Raw genomic sequence first — 26310 nt, forward strand, 5'->3', positions numbered from 1 at the left:
CTACACCATGGCTATCGCAGAGTCTTCAGCGCTGCTCTCCTGGTCCAGGCCCACCCGGCGGATGGACGCCCTGTATTTCTGCCTTCCCAGCTCAATGACAGTTTCAATCTCGTCTGCAATGTCCTGGCGGCCACTCTCCTTCATGGCTGTGATCAGCTTCTCCACGCAGTTTTGGTCCTCAGAGTTTTGCTGGGCCCAGGAGAAGAGCATGTTCAGGATCTGACTATCCAGGTCCTCCCTGAGGAGAGCAAGAAGCACAGAAATAACAAACCCACCATCCCTCACGGCATTTACTTGAGCTTGTGACCGGGTCCAGACCCCAGAAAGTGCCATCATGCCACAGTAAGATGACTCAGTGGGACTATCTTCTCACTACCCAACCCTTAGTTTTCGGCTGAAAACCAAACTATTTTGATTTGACAATGCTGCCTCAATCTCCCATTCTTGTCAACAGTCTCAACTCCCTGGTCAGACTACATCTCCCAGGATGCACCAGAGTCTCCCTTCTTAAGAGAGATGGGGCAGTGCACCATGGGAGTCCCTAACCATGGTGCATGATGGGAGATATAATCCTGCCTGGGAGACCTGCCCATAGAGATAGGGCATAGGAGGCACCCAAACTACAACTCCCATGAGACACTATAGGAGCATTTCCAAACAGACATATTTCAGTTTTCAGACAAAATATTTTAGGTTTTTGATATTAAAAAAAAAAAAAAAAAAAGTCACGTGTTTTGTTTTTGTTTTAAAGTCAAAACCCCAATTTTTCCATCAGCCCTAGTGGAGATACTCCTACCCTGGAGATGTGTTAGTCCCTGGGGCCACCATATCAACCTCTGCACACACGGCTCACCTGTGGTTGTATCCTATTCGTTTGATCTGCTGATAGGGCAGCCCCAGGTTCAAGCCAATAGTTTGCCAGTCGGCTCCAATGCGCCCGGCGATGCCAAGCAGATTAGCTTGTGTCAGGTAGCCGGTCTCGGCATTCCCCAGGTTCAGAGGAGGGAAGGAGAAGCCGTTCTTGGGCTCTGAATGCTCACCCGAGCGGGATTTCAGTTTCTGTTTGATGGAAGAGAGAGTGACAGAAGTACTCCTGGCTGAAATGATTTCCTTTTAAAGGGGCAGTGCCAAGTCATTTAGTTGAACTTTACTTCCCCAAGGTGCAAAGAGGTAGATTTAACGTGGGCTCTAGGGACCCAGTTGGGAGAAGTGCTGACCACCCACTGTTTAATGGACTCCAGTGAGAGCTATGGGTGCTCAGCACCTCTGCCAATCTGTCCCGGAGCACCCACAATCACAGCCTGAAGCAGGAAATCCCTCCTTGCTCTGTCTTTGGAGATTCACTTTTCATTACCAGTTGTTTCCGCAAGCATATGTCCCTCAGCGTTCAGAGAGCTCTTATTCTAGGCCCCAAACCGAGGCTGTGCATGTACCAGAAGTGGGACCGCAGTCCACAGCGCTTACTGTGGGGTAAGCCTTACGGTGATGTTCAAAGAAAGACAACAATATTTACTGGTTCGAGCCTGCTCAAGAGAAATAAAACTTGCCATGACCCAGCTTGGCCAGCCAGGTCCCTTTAAGGCACCCTTGGCTCGTTCCAGCACACTTCAACACAATGGTTTCATCAAAACGCCTTTGAGCTGCCATGCACTGGACAATCCACCTTCCCAACAATACCCATCACCAGGGTATTCATACGCAAGACAGAAACTGTGCTCAGTTCTAACCAGCTTCCTCCTCCTCGAGCGCCCTCGTTCACTCAGAGCAACAATCTGTCCTCTGAGACATTTCATCACATCCGTGCCAGCTCAGAACGGTGCAAAATGGAACAGGACAGGAAGGTGGATAAACTAGAGAGAGATGGGGAACATTTCCAGTTACACACTTCCTTGGGGAGGAGGGGAGCAATCTCTCAGTGGTGGGAAAGTGCCAATGGCTGTTTACAAGAGCTTTAGAAAGCTGGTGCAATTGTGCCTGGTCACCTTCAAGTGATCTCACCACCTTACTCCACACACTTAAGACACGTGAAAGCACATGTACAGCTATTCTCTCCTTCCCCCATACACTCACATGGCTGCATGCGCACACACTCCCCCTTTACAAAGGAAAAGAAATTCATTTTCCATCGTGCAGTTTCTGACACCTCCGGCTGTAGTCCATCCCACTCTTTTCGGGGCTAAGTATGGGAGACTTCAGCTTAGCAGACAGACACAAATGTTTCCCCCATCCATGTTCGGCTTCCCCTTAGGTGACCAAGTAACTCACAGGCAGTTTGATTGGCAGAGTAGCCAGCCAGTGGGAGTCGGGCCCTTTCCTCTTCTTGGTGGCATCTTCAGGGACATTGTCTGGAACTTCGCCACGATAGAAGGAGACCTTCACAAGCAGGGGAGATCACAGAGTAAGACCTAGATGGCATTTCAATGGCCATGTCTATCTATGCGGCTTGTTTTCCATTTGGCAAGGATTATGTAGGACGTTTCCCACCCAGTCCCTACAGGAGACCACACAGTCCCCACTTGGAGTGCTATCTGCAGTTTGATTGAGTGGGTGCCATTGGCAATAATACAAGGATCCACCATAGAGTCCAGCCCCTTCTCCCTTACTGCTAACAGACCAAGGGTTAATGGCAGGCAGATAGCCCTGGGCACCAGCCTGGGTGATGGGTGACGGTTAGTATTCAAGCCACTCTCTCTCCTGTGGGCATATTTTACAGGTCAGTCTCTGGGTGAGGAAAAGCAGAAACTCGATTCACTGACATACTCAAGGCTGAGGCGCTGCGGCAAGGGCTGCCACAGGAAAGTCAATGACTGCAGAAAAAGAAAATGAGGCTCTTGGGCCGGTGAGCACTATCCCCAGAAACTCACCTGCCCTCTCACAGCTTGGCCTTTCCTGTCCACTTCAGCAGTCACATAGATTTCCTTCATGTTCTTCAAGTGGGAGTAAAAGATGAATGAGATCCGTCCGTCCACACAGTCTGGGCGGTCTTAGCGGAGCCAGGGAAAACCAATCAATCAATCAATCAATCGATGCACAGAAAACCTTCCTGCTCCTAGGCAAGGGCTACATCAGCAGCTTCCCAGACCAAAACCCACTTCTCCCCATTTTCTGGCTCATCCCCTTCTGGGACAGGACTGCCACCCGTGACCGCAGAGGAAGCAGATCATGCAGGAGCAAAAGGAAACCAGCCACCGGAGGAAGAGGAGTTGCAAGGAGTGTGAAGGGGGGGTGAAGATGTTGAGGTTAAATATTGCATCTGTCCTTCCCAGGAACGGGTCACTAATGAGCAGGGAGAACCAGCTGGAAAGTTACTCCTGTTTACACAAAAGAAACCATCTGTCTTTTTTACATTTCCTTAATGGGGGGGAGGGATATATGCGTAGGGATAAAGGAAAAAATAATGCTGCATATGTTGCCTTAGGATTCCTATACTGTACCACCCTGCCAAATGCCCGTGACAAAGGGTAGGTGAGGGCTTCTGGTGCCCTGAGACTAGGCTACAGAGTCCTGTGTGAGTTAGTGGTAAAGGGTCCGATTTTGGAATCATCTACCCCAGGGCCAATCGAGAGTGACTCTATTGTCTTTGATGTGTCACAGTGGAATTACACCAGGGTATCAGAGATCAGGAGCGGGCTCAGAGTGCAGCTCTGATACCCCTTCCCACCTGGCTGCCCCAGGATACAGTCTTGTAGTTTTAGTCCCCCGTAAGTGGAGTTAGTGAGAGAGGGAGATAAAATGAGGACGGCCAGCAAGACAGATAGGCATTTCAACTCCACACAGGGAGTTCTCTGGGCTGGACTGTTCCAAGGATTTTCTCTCCATAGAAATGGCTTTGTATGTAGACTACATCAGAAATGGATTAAACTTGTTAGATCAGCTAGCGTGTGCTAGTATACAGGTCATGTACACCGCTTACCTATGGAATAAATACACTGTACTAGACTGTAGCCCTCTGGGGCTTGTTGTGGTTTGCTATGAGGAGAGCAGAGTTCAGCATGGTCCTGGAAGCAGCACTGGAAGCAGTGATTCCCTAGGGAGAATTGACTACCAAAAGCATGTCCTGCAGTCCTCTCACTCTGTCTCCAGAGAGCAGAAGGACCGCTGCATTGCCCATTGGTGGATCAGCACAGGCAGCAGTGCTAAGCTCCGTTTGCCAGACCAGCTAAGCGAATACAGAGTGGGAGGGAGCTGAAGGTGAAAGGGACGGAGGAAAGAAGGAGAGCAGATTGGACAAGAAGGCTCCGCCATACCAGCATCGATGTTGATGCCTCCCTCGAAGGCTGCAAAGAACTGCTCTCCCTCAAACAACTCCACAATGTCAGAGGGCTCCGGGCCCTGGTAGCGGTCATGAAGCTTTCCCAGAACAGGATCGACCTACCAGGGATGAAAGCGACATGGGTGTTTGTTTTGGCTTTGCACATTCACAGCTCCCACCTCACCCCCCGAAATGGGTCCAAGACATTTTTCTCTTGCACTTTCAATGGAAAGAGCTTATTTTTCAAAGAGAAAATTAAAAACAAAAAATCACCATTCCCCTAAAGGTCTAATCTGTCATTAAAAAAGTGACTGTAGCTAAGAATCACACGGCTCCCTTGGCATGCTTATAAAACACATGGCGTCCATGCACACAAGTATGCTCCACGGTTTGTGGTGGGGGAGAAACAACTATTTATGTTTGCCTTGCTGTCAGCAGGACTAAATACCGGCATGGTCTGAACTGTTCCAGCCCACACTGGACTAGTGCCAGAGTGGATGGTACTGCCCAAGTCTAGCTGGCCCTCCTTTTCTTACACTAGCAGGGTGCTGAAGCATATCAGTTGTAACCTGGCTGGTCTAATTCCATTTTCAGCTCTGGGGAAGGAAGCAGAGTGTCTAAGCCAAATACAAGTTGGGCCAAACTTCTATTTAGCTCAGACTCTCTCGACTTTCTTCCCCAGACCTGAAGAAGAACTCTGTGTAGCTCAAATGCTTGTACCTTTCACCCACAGAAGTTGGTCCAATAAAGGATATTACCACGCCTACTTTGTCTCTCATATATCCTGGGACCAATGTGACTACAACAATGCTGCAATCAGAGGTTGAAAAGTCCTTCAGCATCATTAGCAACTGTAGTGTCTGGGTGTTAGAGCAGATTAATTTTAACCTGTCAGTAACCCTTCAAAACCAAGAAGTTATTCACTCTCCTTTTCCCCGAACGTTTAGTCGTGGGGCGATCTTTTCCACACATAACTCCTGTGCTGCAATGCCACTTAGCTGAGGCCAGGATTGTTGTCCCTCTGCTGAAAGCCTCATCCTGGGGTAGCAGCATGCAAATACACAAAGATTATAAGCTCTTACTTCTCAAAGACAGGTTGAGTTAGACTGACGCTGTATAGCATATCTCATCCTGCACATGGATTTGTAGTATCCTACCAGTGAACCCTCTGGGACCAACTTCCTTGTTAGGAAAACAGACTCCTGGCGCCACTGAAGTCAAACGGGAGTCTTGCTATTTTAGCTTCACTGAAGCCAGGATTTCACCCCTGACGCCCAAGGCTTGATGTTTCCCTTCCGGTGTTTATCAATGTGTTTTATTTCAATACTGGAGCCCAATGCACAAGAATTATACATAAGTGGGACCAGCCCAGGGGATTATAATGGGACAGCACAGCTTTCACCATTAAGTCGTCAGGCTGAACTAGACTGGTGATCGTTGCACCAGACAGCTGTGTGAAATATGCTGGTGTCCCCGGCACAAAAACCACCATTGCAACAAGAACCCTCTATCAAACAGCCGAGGGCTAAATGGGCAGAGACATTTGGTGAATATACCAGGCACAATTGCTCCCATCACCCCCTCTCCAACAGCTCTGGATTGAGGCCCCTTGGCAGGGCGGCGCGTGCAGTACCTTGTGCTTGGGGACACACTGCAGCAAGACTTGCTCAGGGTCCTTCTTCCTCTGCAGCGCTATGAAGTTCACCTGGTACAGGCGCAGCCTCTCGTACACCTTCCTGGCGATGCCGCCGATGTAGGTCTTGGTGGTATACCACAGCCAGTACCTGGGGAAGGGAGCAAATGAGGGAGGGATTCCTCTGCCAGCAGAGAAGCCAAGGGCAAGGATGGGAACCTGAGGGGGTGGATCTTAAAGTGACGCTTCCTTTTTATCAAAGGGGAAAGACAAAAATTAGGAAAATCTGGATTTCAAGGGAGCTTAGTCACAGGCACCATCCTGTCCCCTTGACACAGGTTATCCTCCAAAAAGCAGATTCCCAGCCCAAGAGTGAGTGAGAGAACTTACAAATGAGGGGCAAAGGTTGCATCAGCAGCCTATGGACGAGGGAAGGATTCAGGCAGCTGGGAGGAGTGGTGACCAGGAACCTCACTATTGAATGGATATTGGTTCTGAGTGGGAATGTACTAGCTTGAGCATGGCCCCTTCAAAGAAACCTGGCCTACAAGGGCAACCACGAATCTGCTCACTGCAATCTGGTGGGACGTGAAGTGAGGAGAAATAGAACCCTGCCAGGACACAAAACCAGCTTTTTTCCCCAGTGCGGCTGTACTGTGTGCCAAGGAATTGGGACCATTAACTGGAGGTATAAAGCTACGGCATTCCATCTTTCTTAAGGGGAAAGAGCAACCCTGGCAAGTCGCTGGAAGGGAAACTGGCAACAGCGGCAGCATGGCCCCTGGTCTGGAGAAAGGCGCAGCTATACACCTTCTAGCCTCTCCTTCAAACATTGTCCGTGAGTGGGTCAGAGCTCACCAGGAGAAGTGGGTGACTTCAAACCGTGCGTAGAGGTGGGTGAACTCCAGCACCACCTGACTGGTGATATCATCCCAGGTTTGGGCTTGCAGGTTGCCGTGAAGAAGATGCAGCCTGGAGCGATCTAGGGTGAGACCTAAAATCAAGAGACACAAGCCTGTTTAGTTTTAGATGAACGTGGATTTTTTTGCCTTGCCTGTTGCTTTACAAATCCAAGTGCAAAGCAGCTGGAGCCTTAGGTAAGTTTTTGTTTGTTTGTTTTTTTAAGCCACAATTGCTTACATTTGGGAAATGCCAAATTCCGGCTCATCCAGGGCACTTCTTTGAAAAATATCCTGAATATCTGATTTGCTATTCCAGTGGGACTCCTAGCCTTAACATGTCAGCCACTTGATTACCTCCTAAGCAGATGGATTGCATGACCTAAGAGGTATTTTTCTACCTCTGACTCCTTTATGTTTGTACAGCACCTGGCACAAAGAGGCCCCAATCCTGATGGGGGCCCCCATGTGTCTCAGGGGCCTCTTGATGCCAACTGGCAGGGGGCACAGGAGGTGCCTAGGATTTTAAAAGGGCTTCCCTGGGCCCGATGTCTACATAATAGAGTGCCAAAGGGTGGCATGTGAAGTCTCTACCAACAACCAGTAACACAGTGGTCATCCTAATCACTGTGAGATGTATGTACAAATACTATTTAAGGAGTTATGTATCCATACTGAAAAATACATTCCTAAGGTATGCAAGTTACGACAGGTCACCAGAAGGTGATAAACGTGCTCCTATCAGGCAGGAGGGAAGAGACATGTATCAGTCTAGTCATGTGTGTATTGTCTGTGTCCTAGTGGAGAACTAATTACAGACTGAACCAAATGTTAAGAGATTGTGAAGTTGACAAGAAAAAAAAAATCTCACGGGGGAAAAAACAAAAAAAATCAGTCAGCATGGGGAGCATCCTGTTTATAAGTGGATTATAAGTGAAGTCGTGGAGGTATCACTGGGGGTACAAAGGTGCACCCAGGATTTTTCACTGAGAGGGCAAATTGAAGGGCGCAGCCAAGCCTGGCTGAAATACACTGGAAGGATTTGGGGTGAGCCTAGCTCTAGAAGACATAAAAGTAACTAGTTAAATAAGTCTAGGCTCTAGAATGCAAGTTATGATTTTACTGTATAGGCAACCTTTTGTTTCTAATACGCTGAAACTTGCTATCATGTGATTCTTCTTTGTGTTAAATACACTTGTACTTGTTTTCACTGTAATCATCGGTACAGTGCTGTGTGGTAAGTGGAGCTGTGAGGTGAGGTGGAACTGGCAAGCTGGAGGACGGGGGGTACTGTTCCTTTGGGAGCAGTGGATCTGTGAATTCTGTGAGTCTCCAGTGGAACAGGGGTTGGACACTGCAGGGGGACGCTTGGAGGACTCAGGGGCTGGCGTGTGCCTATTGTTACAGATTTGTCCGTTACTTTGGGATATGCTCATTTATTCGGGTTACTCTTGGGGGTGGGGGGTGTCTGTAATTCTATCAAGGTACTGCTTGTATCACTTGTGTTCTCATACGGAGCTCTACTTCTCCCTTCTGCAAGTCCCCTCCCAATGGAGCTATCCTGCAGGACCTAGGTTCCCTAGGGCTGGGTTTCTCCAGCCCCAGAACCGGATGAACACACCCACACACATTAACAGAGCAAGTCTGAGCAGACCGGGTCAATCAGCAGTGTCAAGCTGACCCCTTATGTGTCTCTGGACTCACTGGGCTGGATGAAGCAGCATTTTCAAGCTGCCTCTCCTTATATGCCCCTGGGCTCCATGGACTGGGTCAAGCAGCACTTTCAAGCTGTTACCCTTATGCATCCCAGATTCAGCCCATCCCTATCCCCACTCTCTCATCACAATTGTACTGGCAGTAACCTACTTGATGAGCAAACCCCACAGTATTTTGGGCGCTGCAGGGATCTTTAGCTTAGGTAAAAGAAGCGTTGCTGTAGAGTGAATGGGGGAAGCTAAAAACACAAGAGTAAAGTTCAGCAAGAGAGAGAGAGAAGCAACCAACTTAACCATAAAAGTTATTTATTAAATAATAGTGATAACTACACAAGGAGGGCTAAACCAACATAACATACATTATTAAAAGGTTAATACCTAAGGTAGAAAGGAAAACAGGGGGTGGGGGAGATCTCATGCACTCCATGAGGCTTGAACTGGTCGGGGTTCCCAGGTGATTGTGGTAGCTCAGGGTCCTGAATGCTGGAGACAGGCAGAGCCCCCAGCACGATCAGTCAGGAGAAGATGGAGTCCCAGTGGAACTGATGCAGAGTTTGGATCTAAGCATCAGAACACTTATTGGAGGGTGAGTAGGAATTTTTGTAGAGAAAATAACACTAGATTTGTTTCTAGGTAAACTGATGACTCAAGGGTTTTCTTTAGGCTAGACAATAAGAGCTGATCACTCTTGGCTATGGGTGGTGTTTTCTTCCAGGGAGCTCACAATGCAACTAGGCTGCTTCAGGATTTTGGATATCAATCAAGGATTCCTTACTAGAATTGGTCTGATAACTGCTGAGCTGAGCGTGGGCAGGCATAGGTTCAATAACATCTGGAGCAGAGATTCCCATGATGCAGTGCGTCCCTGCTTTTCTGGTCCCAGAGTTCAGTGCGGTTCTCTGTTCTCCATTCTGTATGCAAATTGAGATGTCTCCCTGTCCCATCTTTCATGCAGATGAGGCTAGGGGAGTGGTCTCTGTTCTTCATTCTGTATGCAAATGGAGATGTCTTAATCTTGTCACCCTTGTCAGGAGGGGTCTAGGTGTGTCTCCCAATGCCCTTCACTGCTCTCTGCAAGTTTTTTCCTCTGATGGATTTTGGTTTAAGCAGAGGCTGGGGGGGGGAGGGGAGGGTGTCTTTCATGAGTCAGGCTGGATACTGCACCCTGGTTCCCCAAGAATACAGGGCTGACTGGTATCACTATCGCTAACCTGCAGAGGGACAGCAGAGCCCACATGGGCTGAGAGGGAAGTGCTTGTGTTGCCCGTGGCTGGCAGAGTTGGGGAGCTGACCCATGGCAAATACAGACAAGGTTTCCTCACACTAAGGGCAGGGGAAAGCGAGGTGCCTCACAACCCTGAGTACCCCTGGGAAGCGTCACAGCCTGTTGTGCGCTATGCTAATAGAAACAACAAGAAAGCCAAGGGAGATCAAAGGAAAACCAGAATTAATAGGCTTAGGCAAGCAAAACGTCTCCATTTGCCAGCATCCCCTCCTACGCACCACCCCCATCTCATCCTGAAAAATGTCTCTGTGAGCAGGAAATCAATTTAACCAAAGATAAATTAAATTGTCAAGGCAATTGTCTTTGTGTGCCATTTCAGTTGGCTGCATTAGGCCTCACTTCCTGTCCTAAGCTACATGAAGTGAAGTTCGAGCCTCGATGAATAGTGACCACGTTATACCCCCATGCAGACAGCAACAGGCACTCTGGGAAAACCTGCAAATTGGCTTCTAGCTAGGTTGTTAATGCTCTGGGGCAAGAACAGTCTCTCCTATTACTCATCTGGACAGTGCCTAGCACAATCTCAATTGGGGTCCTTGTGTGATACTGTAATAATAATAATTCTAGACTGGGGGAATGGTGGCTGCATAGCTTTACAGCTCCCCCCCTCACCTCCTAAAGTCCACAACCATCGGCAATTGAATCACTTCCCCTCCCCCCATCTAATATTCATCAGAGATTATTCTACAACTCTTTGCTTTTAATTTAATACCATTATGGATGCTGCTCCATCTCCAGATTTTCTATAAAATCCCCAAGAGCAGAAGCTGTCAGACAACCCTCTGGCAGCCAAGATGGCTGAGCAAGGAGATGCTGCCCCTCCAAGACTAGCAACACCACGGGATTCAAGGGATCAAATCAGGGACTCAGGAGACAAAACAATAAATAAAAAATATTTCTATATGCCGATGACATTCTCCTGGTTATTAAACATTCCAGATCCATTCCAAACATCCTACAAATGATCAATTTTAGCAAATCCTATGGCTCCAGTAAAAATTGGGATAAGTCTGAAGCAGAGAAGACCCCAGGAGATCTAGTTGTAAGTGGCTTCTCCTATAGGGACATGTAGATGTTAACAGACAAACCTCAGATCTCTTGGCATCCTATTCCCAAAGGAAATTAAAAACAGTCAAGGATAACCTCGCCCCATTAGCCATGTAAATAATAAGCAATTTAAATAGATGACAGGCACTACCTCTCCCCCTTGGGGGGAAACTAAACAATTAAAATGGACGCCCTTCTCAGGAGCCTTTTTATTTTGAATTCCCTCCTTATCCATAGTCCTCCCTTTTATTTTACCAAAATCGACATGGTCAGGTCCTTTCTGTGGGGTGCTGGTAACAAACTAAAGTAGCCTTGCAAAGAGTACAACTCCCTGTCAAAACACGTGGTTTGAGATTTCCCAACTTTAAACTTTACCATCAGGCAAACATTCTTAGCCACGCAGCACTGTGGCTCCTTCCCTCACGCTGTCGAGTCCCAGACTGGATCCAGCTGGAAGCAGAATTGGTTGCTCCTTTCCCTCTTTCCCTTTCCCATGGTGCTGCACACACATTACTACCGATTTGCTAAAGAACAATTACCAGCTATTGGGGAGGCAAAAATACCCGGCGTAGCAAGTCTACTGAATTTAAAAACAACCCCCTTCTACATACCCGGGTCTCTATCTAACCTGAAACTCTAGCAGGCAACCCCATCATTTGGAAAGTCTGGATTAGGAAAGGGATTTTGACTATCAATATTATAAGAAAGGTTCAATCTAGAGTCTAAGAAGGAGTGGCAATATATCCAACTTAAACACACCATCTCCCATCTGTTTGGCCTTTGATACCTGCGATGCCTCTGACCCACCTGAACTGCTTTCATATCTCCAAATATTACTCCAATTGCCAAGACCTATGGCACAACACTATATGCACACTTGGCCAGCAAATTTGAATTCAATATAGATTGGAGGAGGAACTAGGCCAATTACTGTCTGCTCATCAATGGAAACGAATTTTAGCCAGTGCTTCAAACTGTTCCTTGGACCTTCATTTAAGATTAATCCAGCAGAAAATCATACAGAGGATGCTTTGGATCACTCTCCCACTGTTCAAAACAGGTGCCACTAAGTCAGACAAATGCTGGTGCTGTGATTCAACAGGTGCTAATTTAACCCGTGTGCTCTGGGAATGTGTATGTTTTGGGTAGAACTTAATTGCAGAGTTAATTTTTTCCAATGAAATAAAATTGGGTTACCAGCTAAACATGTACTTTTAAACCTAATGGATGTTAACTAGAAGCACCTGAAAAACTGTGGCTAAGCAGAGCACTAATAATTGCTCAAAGGCTAGTACTACAAAAATGCAAATCCAAAAAAATGACCAACAATTGAAGACTGGAGCATAGACATTGTAAGCCTGGCTACTATGATGGGCTGAGATTTTCAAAACAGATTAAAGCACTGCTTAAAATCAATGGGAACTGGGAATCCAAAACAGCCATAATATTTTTGATGAATACATTGTGAAATGTACCAGAGATCACCCTTATTGGTCTAGATCCTGTATTAAAAAAGACCACTTCCCAAGCATCACCAGGATGTACCCAGTCCAGTTTTGCTTCACCTTTATTAGGCGAATGTTGCAGCTAAAGAGCAGCTTGTCAGTCCCTGATGTTGGTTCACAATATAATCAATCCATATTCTGTGCACTGCTGGAACCTACATCTTTACATTTCCTGAATTGCTAGTGTTGGAAAGCCCGATTCTACTTGCAACTCCAATGGAGTCACTCATGATTCACACCGAGATCAGAATCAGGCACCAAATTTACAACCTTACCGTTGCTTTCATTTACTCTTGTGCATTTAAACAGCATGTAATATTTGTGAAGCATTTGGGGAGCCAGAAGGCATTAAATCAAAAGAGAGCATTTTCTGTAGATGGCAAAGTATAAGTGTTTTCCCACCTCCCCAACCTCTTTTGATCTGTTACTCTGGAATAAGGGAGGAATATCTTGTTTCCATGGGATGGCATTGGTGTCAGTATTCCTTTATGATGAAAGAGGACCTAATCCCACCAACACTCTTCAGAAAGCAGTGGGAAATATTAGCAGCCTATTACAGTTCTTCTACTACTGATGTACTAAGCTTTGTGGTTAGGAACATCAGGGTCCAATGCACAAACCCTGAAAGGTGCCGTTTGTTCACAGTTTAGTTTATTACATCAATTCCCTGGGGGAAATTGAAAAATAACCTACCAAGTAGTATGATTTTAGCACAGCTTTCCATTGCCATTTCTGGGCATATACTAACCTGTGACCCCTGGAGGTAGCGGGAGCTGAATTTTAACTGGCCTGAGGAAATCCACAGTGGAATTCTGGGAGAGGCAGAGCAGAGGACCGGCTCTGGACTCTGGATCATCTGTGATCTCTGCCAGCTCCTCTGCCGACACTGGCAACACCTGGCGGTTGAACAATAATCAAATCAGCTTAACGTCTGATGCCTGAATACCTGAGTTCATTGAGGCAGAAAGAGGGCAATGGCCTTGTGACGTTATCTGATTAAAATATGACCACATCGATCATTGTTGCAACCACTGTTATATATTTGTAACAAATCTTGTACAAAGGTCATCAAGTGAGGCGTCTATGAAAAGGTTATGATTTGCTGGTTCTGATTATGCTATCTGTATGCATGTATCACTTTTGTATTTGAAGTTATGAGTATTGGCTCTATACCTGGATTTCAAATGTTTGCTCCTGGGGTTAAGCCCACAAGGTATTTAACCAGCACATCTTGGAGGGACTATTCAAATTAAGTGGCTCATCAAGAAACACTTAACTGACAATGGACCATGGGAGACACCCATCTACACTGAATGGACTGTCCTGGGGATGTTCCATCTGAAGTATAGGTAATGGCTTCCTGCAATGACTAGGTGAAATGCATGGACATGTGACTTGTCCATATGACTCCAACCACCATCTTGTTACTGTACTTTTCAAGAGTAAGAACAAGGAGATTCCAGGGCCTTTTATCTCTTCTGCCATGTGGCGGGAAACTCCTCCATTGTGCCTCTTTCCTGCCCAAACCTCTGGACTATGCCAATGGGAGCATTCTAACCAATGGACGGAGGACTTTCCAATGATTTGGAAGCAGCCAGAGACTTGACTTACCAAGCCAGTAGTTTATTCCATCACTGCTGCAAGCCTGAACCAAGGAGGTTCATTTATTATATGTATTTGATTCCTCTAACCAATGTTATCTCTCACCTTTCTTTCTTTTTATGAATAAACCTTTAGATACTAAAGGACTGGAACCAGCATGATTTTTGGGTAAGATCTAAGTTATATATTGACCTGGGTGTGTGGCTGGTCCTTTGGGATCAGAAGAACCTTTTATTTGCAGAGATTGGTTTTAAAGAACCACTCATCTCTAAGTCTAGTGTTTTCGGTGGTAATACAAGGACTGGAATGCCTGAGGAAACTGCTTTTATGACTTCTTGTTAGCCAGGGTGGTGAAACAGAAGTTTACTTTTGTTGTCAGTTTGGTATATCCTATGAGAGATTAGCCACCAGTCTTGGAGTGTATCTGCCGTATTTCTCAGCAGTTTGTCCTGAATTTGGCACTCTCAGTTGTGACCCAAGAAGGCACGGTTACAAGCCCCAACGGCTCAAATGCCAGGCCTGACTCAGTGGCACTGGCTGGCTGCCAAGTGGGAGTGTGAATCCTAATCACTGAACCATATTCTGCTCAGAGTTATACTTGTGTAAACTTGGCAAACAGGGCCCTGATCCAGATTGAGTCTTCTTGGTGCTACTGTCACACATTTAATTATACAGCTACCACGACCACCCCCCTAACTTTAATGGGGCTGCTTCAGAGTTAGAACAGCATGAATAAGAGTAAAGTTTAACCCTCTGAATCTCACTCGCTGAGCTGGTCTGTCATGCTTTTCGTTCTTGGAGACTAAGCAAGAGGCTAAAGCTGCACGTCCCTTGACAGTGCTGCCTGCTGGCTTATCAAGAGCCTTGGTAGCAGGGCTCTGAGCAGAACCCCCTTCAGCCTTCCCCACAGAAGGACAGAGGGGCCAGGACTGTATCAAGGACGGTTGTATGGGAGAGGGGAAAGAGACAGGTTTGTTTGTGTTTTTTTAAACAGGGTACAGGATTGGTCTTGCCAACTTCCCTGTCCCACAAGTCCCAGACTGTGACCCGCCCAGATATATTTATAGCCTGGAAAGGTCAAAGCCTTGGGGAATGTGGCAAGAGGTGGGGGACACAAAGGGAAGAACATTGCAAATTATTGCCATAATGCATGAGTGCAGAACTCCTCAGCACCCAGCACACCAGCTGAGGTGAGTGGCAGCTGCAGGCATTCAGCACTCTGAGAAGTGAGGTACTCAGGGCCCAACCTAACACCTATTGACTCCACTGGGTATTAAACCAGGGCCTACCTCAGCAAGACGTGCTACGTTTCTGAAATGCAGTCACCACAGGCTTTTCTTGCCATCACAGCCGCCTGGGCGATAACGAGGCGGGAGGGGATGGGAAGCTCTGCAAGGAGGGGACGGGCCCTTCCCCCCTCTGGAATCACAAACACCGGAGGAGCAGACAGTCAGCATGAGTTCCCCATCTTCCTGTGGGCGGTGGGGCTCAGGCTTCTGGCTTCAGCCCTGTGGTGGCAGGCGGCAGGCTCCGGCCGCTGGTCTTTGGGCTCACCAACCCCCTCATCACCCTTGGCCCCCACTGCCTCCCTACCCACCTCCGCATCCAAGGCTTAATTTGTCCCCCAGCTTGCCAGGGCTGAGTAAGTCTGCTGTGAAAAGTGATATTTGTATGTTTGTTAATATCACTTTTCACTGCTCCCAGCTAGCTAACAAGTCTGCTGCTGTGAAAATTGATAAACAATCATACAAATATCACTTTTCACAGAAGCAGACCTACTAGTTAGCAATTCTTAAACACACAAAAAACAGCAACCAAAAAAGCAAAAGAAACAACAGCAACAAAAAGAGAAGCACCTTCTTTGTGTTTCTATTCTGTTTAGGTCCAGTAAAGAATAGAGACAACTGTACGTTATTATTATTATTATTATTATTATTATTGAGTCTGCAAAAAAACCACCTTATTATTTCAATGATTTGGACTTGTATGTGCGCATATTTATTTGTTTTTCCTAAAGTTAACTAAGTTTTTCGGAAAAATTGTCAAGCGGCCACCAGCAAGAGTAGGTGGCTGCATTCTGAGGCCACCAAAAATTTGTTGGGAGAAACCTAACAAGTTACAATGCTTCACATATGGCCTATGTGAGTGCTAACCCCTGCCAGACATCTAATGACCCAGCCCATTTCACAGTGGGGGAAACTGAGGCAGGGAGGCTCTGTGATGTGCCTAAAGCCAAGTCAGACCCAGTTCCCAGGCTGATACTTGGCCCATCCTTCTCTCATTTAGTGCATGTATCCTATTGCCTACTCTCATCTCCAGCACAGGCCAGCAGTAATACCAGAGCTTGTGTTTTAGTTTTAACATGCACACACACCTGCAATGTGACGCTCCGAGTCTCCTCTGTGACTCCAGGAGGGAAGGTCACTTTGATGCTTGGATCCACTGTGGAAAAGAGCAACGTCCCCTCTGATGGGACACTACATTTATTCTCCACGAGCCGAGAGACGACCAGGAACCAGGAGAAGTGGGGGATGCTACAGCAAGCCATGTGCTTCTGTTACAAAAAGGTGGGGAACAAAGAAAACACAGCTGAGTGACACGTTACAGTATCTTTCAGACACATTGAGTGACACCAGTTGAAGTCAATGGAGTCACTGAAGAAAAAAAAATTAAAAAAATCAATGGCTCATAATGTTTCATCGCTATATATGCAGATATATTGCACACATTTAAATGCAAAGCAGCACCACCAATAAAGCCTATTTTCTTAAACACCTGAGAAGATATTTTCACCATCAGAGCTGGCATTTGAGGTGACTTTTCATACCCCACTCCTGGTATAAGTCACACTGCACAGACTGCAGAAGCAGCCTAGACATTTTGGACACGAAAGCCTGCAGCACATGTGCTCCCGGGATTGATTGCTGGTAGGGTGGTAGGGAGAGCACAGATTGAATTTAGCCCGGTACCCCGCAGCACTTCACAAAACATGGAGTAAGATGAGGTCCCAGCCCAGCAGATCTTTCAGTCCAATGCCAAATTGAGATGGAAAATTGCATTCCGGAGCTTGTAGTCTCTAGGACAACATTTCTCAAATGCAGCCACCAGGGGCTTTTCATGCGGCCGCGACAGCCTCCTGGGTGGTGAGTTCTTGACCCATCTTGGGTGGAGGGGATTTGAGCAGCAGGCTCCAGTGGTGGGACTTCAGGAACCTGGCCATGAGGCCCTGGCCTCCGACCGCAGGTATTGACCCCGCCCCGGCTCTGGCCACGCAGCCCTGGCCTCCAGGTGCGGGGCTTCAGCCTCCAGCCCCCAGTTCCAGCTGCGCGGCGGCAGGCGCTGGCTCCCGGCTTCAGCCACGCAGTGGCTGGCGCTGGCCACAAGTGCCAACTCCCAGCCCCCGACGCAGGGCAACAGGGCTCCAAGCATGGGGATTTGGGCGCCAATCCCTGGCTCTGTCCACAAGGCAGCAGGTGCTGACCCCTAGCTCCAGCCGCGGAGCTTCAGTTGGCCTCTAGCCCCCAGTTCCAGCCGTGTGGTGGCAGGCGCTGGCCCCGGGCTCCAGCGATGCGGCCCTGGCCCCTGGTGCTGATCCCCTGCCCCAGCTGCACGGATCAGGCGCCAACCCACAGCTCCAGCCACGTGGCTCCAGCCCCTGGTGCTGATCCCCTGCTCCAGCTGCAAGGCAGCAAACGCCGACCCATAGCTCTGTTCTCGGGCTCCAGCCACGCGGTGGCGGGAGCTGACCCTAGGTGCCAACCCCTGGCCACATAGCAGCGAGCGCTGTCTCCAGCCACGCAGCATTGGGTGCTGACTCCTGGCTCCAGCCACGCTCTCCTAGGCTCCGGCACCCAGTTCCGGGCTCTGGCCGTGCCGTGCAGACACTAGCCCTGGGCGCTCACCCACAGCTCCGGCTGCGTGGCAGCAGGCTGTGATCCCTGGCTCCAGCCATGCAGTTCCTGTCCCCAGCTCCGGGTTCTGGCCACGGGCACTGAGCCCCAGCCCTGGCCGTAGGGCAGCAGACACCAGGCCCTGGCCATGCAACAGTGGGGTTCATCACCTACCCTCATCGCCTCTGGCCCCCACTACCTCCCATGGCCCTGTATCCATTCCCCCCACACCCTGGACCCTTCTGCTTTCCTGGCCTTGCATCCATCCCCGCCCCATTGCCTTGGACCCCCACTGCCTCCCCCTTCGGCCTCTCCATCCGGGGCTTTATGGGTCCTGGGGCTTGCTGTGAAAAGTGATACTTGTATGTTTGTTAATATCACTGATCACTTTTCATAGCCTTCCAGGTAGCTACTAAGTGTGCTGTGATATTAACAAATATCACTTTTCACAGCAAGCCCCAGGACCCACTAAGCCCTGGATGGGGCGGGAGGGCCGAAAGGGGAGGCAGCATTATTTTGGTTATTGAGTCTGCCAAAAAACCCTACAAATACGCATTACGATGATTTGGCTGTGAATCTGTGCATATTTAATTGTTTTTCCTAAAGTTAATGAAGTATTTTAGGTAAAAAAAGTGTCAGTGTGGCCACCAGTGAGAGTCGGTGGCCGCACTCTGAGGCCATCAAAAAATGTGTTGTGAGAACCCCGGCTCTAGTAGCCACGCCTCTGTATTAGAGAGGAGGGCTGCAGGTGCAATCCCTTTATACCAACTGGACACATCTCAGGTTCATGAGAGGCTTCCAAGCTAGCCCTGGGGACTGGACAAAGTCAAGTCCTGCCCCCTGCTGCAGGGCAAGTCAGATCTCCTGCCTATGACCAGGAGTTAATCCAACCTGCTCACCTTCGGCTTTCCTCTCTGCTCCACCTTGGTTTGCAGGTCGCTCCAGCTCTGCCCATTGAAGGTCCGAACTACCACTTCTCGCTCACGCAGCGTCTGAGGGGAGGTGTAAGGCATCCAGATCTGCACCTCCTGGGAGGGGACAACAGGGCATTGCCATGAGACACCAACAGAACGGCACCCCTACTCTAGAGACACTTTTACCTGGGCAAGCAGGGGAGGCCAATGTGACGGGGTGTGGCAAGCCTCCGTGCTCCCCACTCCCCGCTGGAGGCCCCACTGCTCTGCTACCCACCACCCCGGAAACAGCTTTCTGAGAGGAAAAGAGCAGTGAGCACTAGATCTCTAGGCTTACCTAGGGAAGCATCGCAGGAGCAGGCATTGTGGGAACCATGGAGAGCTTCTTCTCCAGCAACACCCAAACAAGGCCAAAAGAAAAGGAGCTGCCTGCTGCTAGCAAGGTAGTTCCTGGCTGGAGACGGTGGTGTGAGGAGAGATGCTCCCTAGGCTACAGACAAAGGAACCACACTGGGCCAGGGCCCATTGCTGGCCACAAATCGGCGGGCGGAGCTCAGGAAGAACCCTGCTGATTTAATTCTGGGGAGGGAATTAAGCACCAGAAGGGTAAGAAACCATTTGATTTATGATTGGCCCTGAAGGGCAAGGGACTGCTTCTATCCAATTTGGCTGTACCCTAGAAGGGGTCTGAGCTGTGTGACCTGGCCAAGCCACAGAAGACCCACAGAGGTAGGCAACACCACACCCAGACACTGGGGGACGCTCACAGGGGTAAGTGCAATCCACCACAGGCAGATTTTAGGCAGAGAGTGGGGGGTGAGTCTGAAAACTTCTCTCTCCTGCAGCCCACCAGCCCCAGAGTCCGCCAGAACCGCTGCCCCCAGTTCCCTGGCTATGCTCCAGGCAATGCTCAGGTGGGGATGTTGTGCAATGGCTTCCCAGAAAGGCCAGTGAGCTCCTGTTGGCCATGACTACCTTCACTGGACTACTCATGTAAGCGTCCATCAATGGGTCCTTTTCCTGGCAGACGGAGATCACCCCCAGGGGCCGGCTCTCCCCCTAGGAGGAGTTCATGAGCTGGGAGGGAGGAGGTTCTCATTGAGAGAACAGCCTGCATCGTAGCAGAAGGGATGGGGAAGGTGCGGGGACAGCGTGCTGCTGGAGGGAAGACACTGCCCTTTTGGGGATTTGCCCTGGTGCTGAGAATCCCTTTCAAGTTTGATCCTTGGGGCTATTTACAAGCAGTGATTTGTGGTTCACGGATCCCAGCAGTCAACATATTGAGGCCTGGCAGCCCCACAACATGATCCTTTCAGGCCACAAACAAGGATTTTCTGGCCCATCATAATTGCACATATGGACCCATGATGGGCTATAACACACAGAGTTCTGCCCAGCCCCGTCCTGCCCCTCACGTGTTCTTACCTGCTGGAATACAACCCCATGAGGCCGCAGCTCCAGGACTTCACTCAGCAGGATATCATGGTGCCTCAGTTTCACCCACTGCGGGTCAGGCGAGAGCGTTTGGAAATGGATCGTTACTGAGGAGGTGGCAGCGCCCGGGGGGAAGTAAAACTGGATGCCGCAGGCCAGGATGACTTTGCAGCCATCGGGGGTCACAGTAAAGCTTATGAAAAAGAAGAGATGCATGAATGACTTCTTGCAATGACTCGCATTGGTGTATACAGTGTTGCTGTAGCCGTGTGGGTCCCAGGATACTAGAGAGACCAAGTGCGTGAGGTCATATCTTTTATTGGATCAACTTAATCTGTAACGCACTAACCCCCCTTTTTATCCTATGACTATAGGAGTGTTAATGGGCCACTTCAACGTGACTGGTCCCTTAGAATATGCACTAACTACTTTTGCTAAAAAGCTATCTGTTCCATCTTGCATGTAGCTGTGACACTCCCCAGACCTGAGGAAGAGCTCTGTGTAGCGTGAAAGCTTGTTGCTCTCACCAACAGACGCTGGTCCAATAAAAGATATTACCTCACCCACCTTGTCTTCCAGTGACATCACACGCCATTCAACTTTTGCTTTCCTGTGTCTTGTGACCTGCATGTAATGGAGTAAAACTCTGACTTGTCTATTTGGACTGGAAACAAGTTGGGGCAGAGACTATCCCTAATAATGTATATGTACAGCACCTAGCAAAATGAGACCCTAATCTTGACTGAGGCATCTAAGTGCTACTGCAATACAAAATAATAAATAGTAACAAAAACAACAGAGACACTGCGTGAAATACCTGTCCCCACTGGGTACAAGGAACACTCTTCCTAGCTCTCCTGAGCTGGATTCATCTGCAGTGAATCAGAAGAAGAGAAGTGAACAGGGGTGGGCAGCAGGCAGGCTGGAGGCAGACAGTCCATTGATTTGAGGGGTGCAGGTGATAAAGGAGCATTCCTCTTGCAACACTGTGCTCATCAGGGGCTGGATCCAAATTCCAGTGAAGTCAGTGCGAGATTTTCCATATCCCCCCCATGGGCTTTGTATCGGGTTCCACAGGAGGATGGACAGAGGTCAGTGAACTTTTGATGCATCTCTTTTCCTGCACTTAGCAGCTGTTGGCTGGGCTGTACTGGCATCGCTGACTCTTCCCTACCCCTGCCTGTTTATGATCTAAATAGCAGATGCTTTTTGGGATCTTTTTGCTTGCAGCTTGAGGACTTTCCCAAGAGGCTGACTTCCTTTTGCCCAGTGACTCCCCCACAACCCCACCTCTGCATCACCAGCAAGACCTTTCCAATGATCAGGCTGAGCAAAAGCATCTCCAGAGATTTTTTTATACCTTAGAACTGACTCAAAAAATTAGAATCCCTCCCACAGAACTAGCACAGCCTGTAATTGAAGACACAGGCAACCTAGTGTGGGAACTTCTGGATAGCCGTCCTCTCCCTTATACACCCTCTAGTACAATGAAGCCCACATCTAACTTAGATTGTAAACTCTTTGAGCGAGGCGCTCACTCTTCTGTGTGTCTGTGCAGTGCAAAATACACCTGCAATGATGCCATATCAATAATGGTCCATTTTCTCCCCCTCATCTCCAACAATCACATTCACACACCACCTTGTGACACTTGCTAGAGCCTGGGAGCAGCTGTCTGAGATGCAGTCAAGCCAGAGACGCAATTACCAGATTGCAGGGGGATCTCAGGTTCTCCTAGCGGATTGCCCCGCAGGTGCACGAAGGGAGAGCGCTGGATCTCAGGGGGGATGGAGCGGAGCCAGTTGTTCTGCAAGTCAAGCCTGGACAAGTTGGGAAGGCTGGCAAGGGATGCGGGGACAGTCAACAGGAGATTGCTGTGAAGACGCAGCTGCTGCAGAGACCGCAAATTGGCTGCAAGTTAGAACAAGAAGAAAAATTGCCCCCCCCCCAACTCGGTAAATACATGAGTAGTGATTCTAACAACCCCCAACATACACATCCCTCCCCAATTCCCCTCAGCAAGCACCCAGAGCACCACCCCAGCCTGCCTGCACCAGACCCCCAAACACACACACAAATCATGGATATATTTAAATCATGAGAGAGGCACAAAGCTCGTGGGTTCAGAGAATTAGCAGGTTGGGAGAGCAGTAAGTTCTTTGGAACAGGGACTGTCCTTTTGTTCTGTTTGTTCAGACCCTAGCTCAATGGGGTTCCGGTCCATGCGTGGGGCTTCTAGATGCTACGGCAATATAACAACCACGGCAGAAACCTGGGCATAGTAATACAAAAATCAAAGCTGTGGAAATAGGCCCATTCAGAATACAGGTTTGAGATCTCAGAGTCCAGCACTGAACGGCTTTCTGGATTGGTCTGGACTCAACACAGATGTCATTTAAAACCGAACAACCCATCAATATAATTAGCCCTCAGTGTGTTGCCTCACATCAGCAACTGCAGAGAAGCTGGGATCCTGTCAGGAGCCAGTGCCCTAGCCTGCCAAAGGGCTAGATCCTCAGCTGGTGTATGTCAGTTTGAAGGCAATGGCGTTATCCTGATTTATAACAACTCAGGATCTGGACCAGAGTCTTCTGTATCTTCAAAGTGCCCGGTTTGCTCACTGACTAAATTGACAGGGCTCCATATAGACAATATCCTGCTCCTAGCAAGTCGTGTAAGAGATACCTCCCGATCCACAGCCCTGCTTGGGGGTGATGAAGCAAGCGGGGCAGTGACAGACACCGAATCTCATTTAAAGGCTAGGTGTTACATGCCTTCCTGTTCAAAGATTCCCTAAAACCCACCCATTCCATGTCAGGAGCTAGGGATGTTCATTCTCTCTTTCTTCTGGGTGCACCTCTTACCAAGTGAGTCTGGGACGCCCATCAATTGATTCCCTGAGAGATCCAGCTCCATGCAGTTATACAGACACCCGATCTCGTCGGGAAGTGATTGCAGGGTGTTTTCAGACAGGTCCAGTCTCTGCAGCGCTGCCAGCTCCCCGATGCTCCGTGGTAGATCCCGGAGCTGGTTTTTCATGGCAGAGAAGAAAGTCAGCTTACTGAGCCGGCCAAAGACTTCGGGCAGCTCCACCAAGCTGTTGTGGCACACCAAGAGCACACGGAGGCTGGCAAGGTCAGTGATGCAGCTGGGCAACCTGGAGAAGCTATTAAAGCTGAGATCCAGATGAGTGAGACATAGCAGACTCCCAAAATCTTGTGGCAAGGTTGTCAGGGAACCCTGCTGACAAGCACCGAATTCATCCTGGGCATGCCCACCTGGGGGCACGAAAAACAGAGAAAAAGGAGTCCATGTTACATGGATTCTGCTAAACTAGCATCAGATAGGCATGTACAGCTCCCTCTGAAATCGACAGCACGGCAAACTGGAAGTTTGGACAATGTTAACGGGGGCTGGAGGGATTGGTGCGTGCACGCAGATTACAAGAGCAAGATGTATGCATGGCCTAAGGGCTAGTGCACTAAAGTGTGACTCAGGAGACCTGGGTTCTATTCCCAGCACTGTCACTGGGTGGGTGAGTCACCTGTATGACTTCACCTCTCTGTGTCTCAGTCTCTCCATCTGTAAAATGGGCTGTATCAATTGTGGAGGGCTCTGTATGGGGCGGGGGGGGGGATTCTGTGGAGCAGGGCATCTGCACTGTATGTATGAGGGGTCTGTTTTAGCAGTCATTCTTTTTTTCGGTCCAATCTGACCCCTGGATGTTGGACACTTAAAATTTTGGTGTTTTAACAGCCGAGGAGGAGAGGAGAGATTTATCTGGTACACAGTGGGAGAAGGGAGAACTAGGAGTTATAGGATGCACTTATGAAAGAGGCAATTTTAGCTGAAGATGGGGACATTTCCCTGAGAGGGAGGCATATTTGGCTGTGGCACAGTTTCCCCAAGAGAAATGATAGAAGTTTCACTGCTTGGGACATTTAAAACTAGCCTGGACAGCAGCACATCAGTGATAACCCGTACTGGCAGGGAGGGGGACTGCATGGTCTAATAGCTTTCCCCATCTCTAACTTCAACAAGTCTAGGTTTGATGGGAGCTGTGTTCCAAATAACAAATCCAGCATATTCAAAGGATTTCTGGCCTGCTTGAGACTACCAGGACAAGTGACTCATGTGGGAGAGGAAAACAAAAAAAAATGTGGCAGCCACATGATTTAAATTCACACTTCCAGAAATGTACCAATATCCTCCCTCCCTCCTACTCACCACCCTCCTGCAGTGCAATTTTAAATGCTTACATTAAAGGATACCACAGGATTTTTTGTTGTACAATAGAGGAAAGATTAATATTTGAGAAACCCTGGATTAGCAAATAGTAGGGCTTAAATAAGGAATTCTTAGCGAACCAACTTTTTCTACTTTTTTCAGGATACTCAGAGTATCTGAGCACTTCACAACATAAATCTATGGAAGTAGGGAAGTATTAATATGCCCATTCTACAGATGGGAAAACTGAGGCCCAAATCTACAAAGGTATTTAGACTTCTAACTTCCCTTGATTTCAAATACCTTTGTGGCTCTGGGTCAGAGATACTTGCCTAAGGTCGCATTCTGGTGGCGCAGGGGAAATGAACCAGGTCTCCTGACTCTCAGGTTAGTGTCCCAACCACTAGACCATCCTTCCTCTCTGACATGCACATACAGTTCCCCCCAGAAAACTGGGGGGGTTCAACATTTTTCCAAGATTACTAAAGACACATCATTTGTATTCACAACCTCCTAGCATACAAAAACCGGGAAGCCAAAGAAGCAATACAATGGTCAACAGGTATTTATTGAATGTCATCATACCATGCGCTACAAGTCATAGGCCTATCCACTCCAATACTTTTTGTGCTCCTGATAAGTTAGTTTCTTTGCTGTTCATTCTCGAACCAGGTTCCCAGCCTGTGCTGCAGGGCACAGGACGAGGAGTCTGTTCAGAAAGCTACAGCAGAAGGAAATGCAGTGAAAGGAATCATTACATCTCATAAGGTGGAGGAGGGGAAATAATCACCAAAAATAATTTCAATCAGACTCTCCACAACTAAAGATCCAACCAGTCTCCATTCAAGTGACATTCAAATAAAAGGCTGCACCTGTCAGACTGAATCAAGTGAGGAAATTGGTCCCCAGCAGCTGTGGAAACAAAGGATGGTCCCTGTGCTGGATCTTGCTGAATCTGCATGCTGCTCCCCGTAAGGCTAACGGACCCAAAGCCGCTGCAAGGGGCGCTAGTGCACAATGGAAACCATAAAGCGCATCCATCCTGTAGGAGCAGATGGAAAGAGCCAAGCCCAGACGAATGTGCAGGGATGCTTTTCCATGTCTTACCTTTGAGCACCAGGGACTTCAGGCACTTCAGGACAGGAAGGCTGCTCAGCGTGGAGTCTATGAGGGCCTCGTTGCAGTTCAGCCGCAGGAATTCCACCTGGGTCACCTCTTCCCTTCGTTTCTCAAACAGCTCGAGGAACTGGCGACAGCCGTCAGGGTACACATCTAGGTTCAGCCTGTTGCCTGCAAGGCGGCAGCCCTCAAGTGTGGCAGTCACCAAACTGCCCTCCCCCAAAGCCTCCCCAACCTCCGGCAGCTCTGCCATCTTCTGCTGTTAGTCCACTGGGGCCGGAGCATGTTTTGACTTGCCAGGCAGGCAGGCACTAGCAGCACCACAAGGCAGCCGTGATGACGAGAAAGGAGGCTCTGAAAGGGGACATGAGCACACAGTGAAGCCCTATTGCCTTTGCAGAGCCTGGCTAGAAGAAGCTTATAAACACAGCATCTTCCAGCCGCAACAAGATACATGGGGATTGTACACACAGCATGTCACTACAGATTTTAGGGGCAGTTGGTATAGACTTTAAGGCCAGAAGGGACCATCATGATCATCTACTCTGACCTCCTGTATATCGCAGGCCACAGAACCTCACCCGCCCACTTCTGTAATAGGCCCCTGAACTCTGACTGAGTTACTGAAGTCCTCAAATCATGATTTAAAAGACTTCAAGTTACAGAGAATCCACCATTTACACTAATTTAAACCAGCAAATGACTGTACCCCATGCTGCAGAGTAGGGTGACCAGACAGCAAGTGTGAAAAATCGGGACAGGAGGTAGAGGGTAATAGGAGCCTATAT

At 48.6% G+C, this 26310-nt stretch overlaps 1 protein-coding gene across 1 annotated transcript; it reads right to left on the reverse strand.

Moving 5' to 3' along the window:
- Nucleotides 1-25775, reverse strand: LOC135878314 (p53-induced death domain-containing protein 1-like). Its single transcript, XM_065403943.1, has 15 exons — nt 25511-25775; nt 23041-23454; nt 21884-22087; nt 20994-21048; nt 20168-20369; nt 18728-18856; nt 16313-16492; nt 13085-13232; nt 6744-6879; nt 5886-6036; nt 4248-4371; nt 2865-2983; nt 2266-2373; nt 854-1059; nt 1-238 (listed from the first exon to the last, which is right to left on the reverse strand). The coding sequence occupies exons 1-15, from the start codon at nt 25773-25775 to the stop codon at nt 1-3; spliced, it is 2679 nt and encodes an 892-aa protein (XP_065260015.1).
- Between the last annotated feature and the right edge of the window lie 535 nt (nt 25776-26310).

This window comes from Emys orbicularis, chromosome 4, assembly GCF_028017835.1.
Source record: "Emys orbicularis isolate rEmyOrb1 chromosome 4, rEmyOrb1.hap1, whole genome shotgun sequence".
Classification (NCBI taxonomy): Eukaryota; Metazoa; Chordata; order Testudines; family Emydidae; genus Emys; species Emys orbicularis.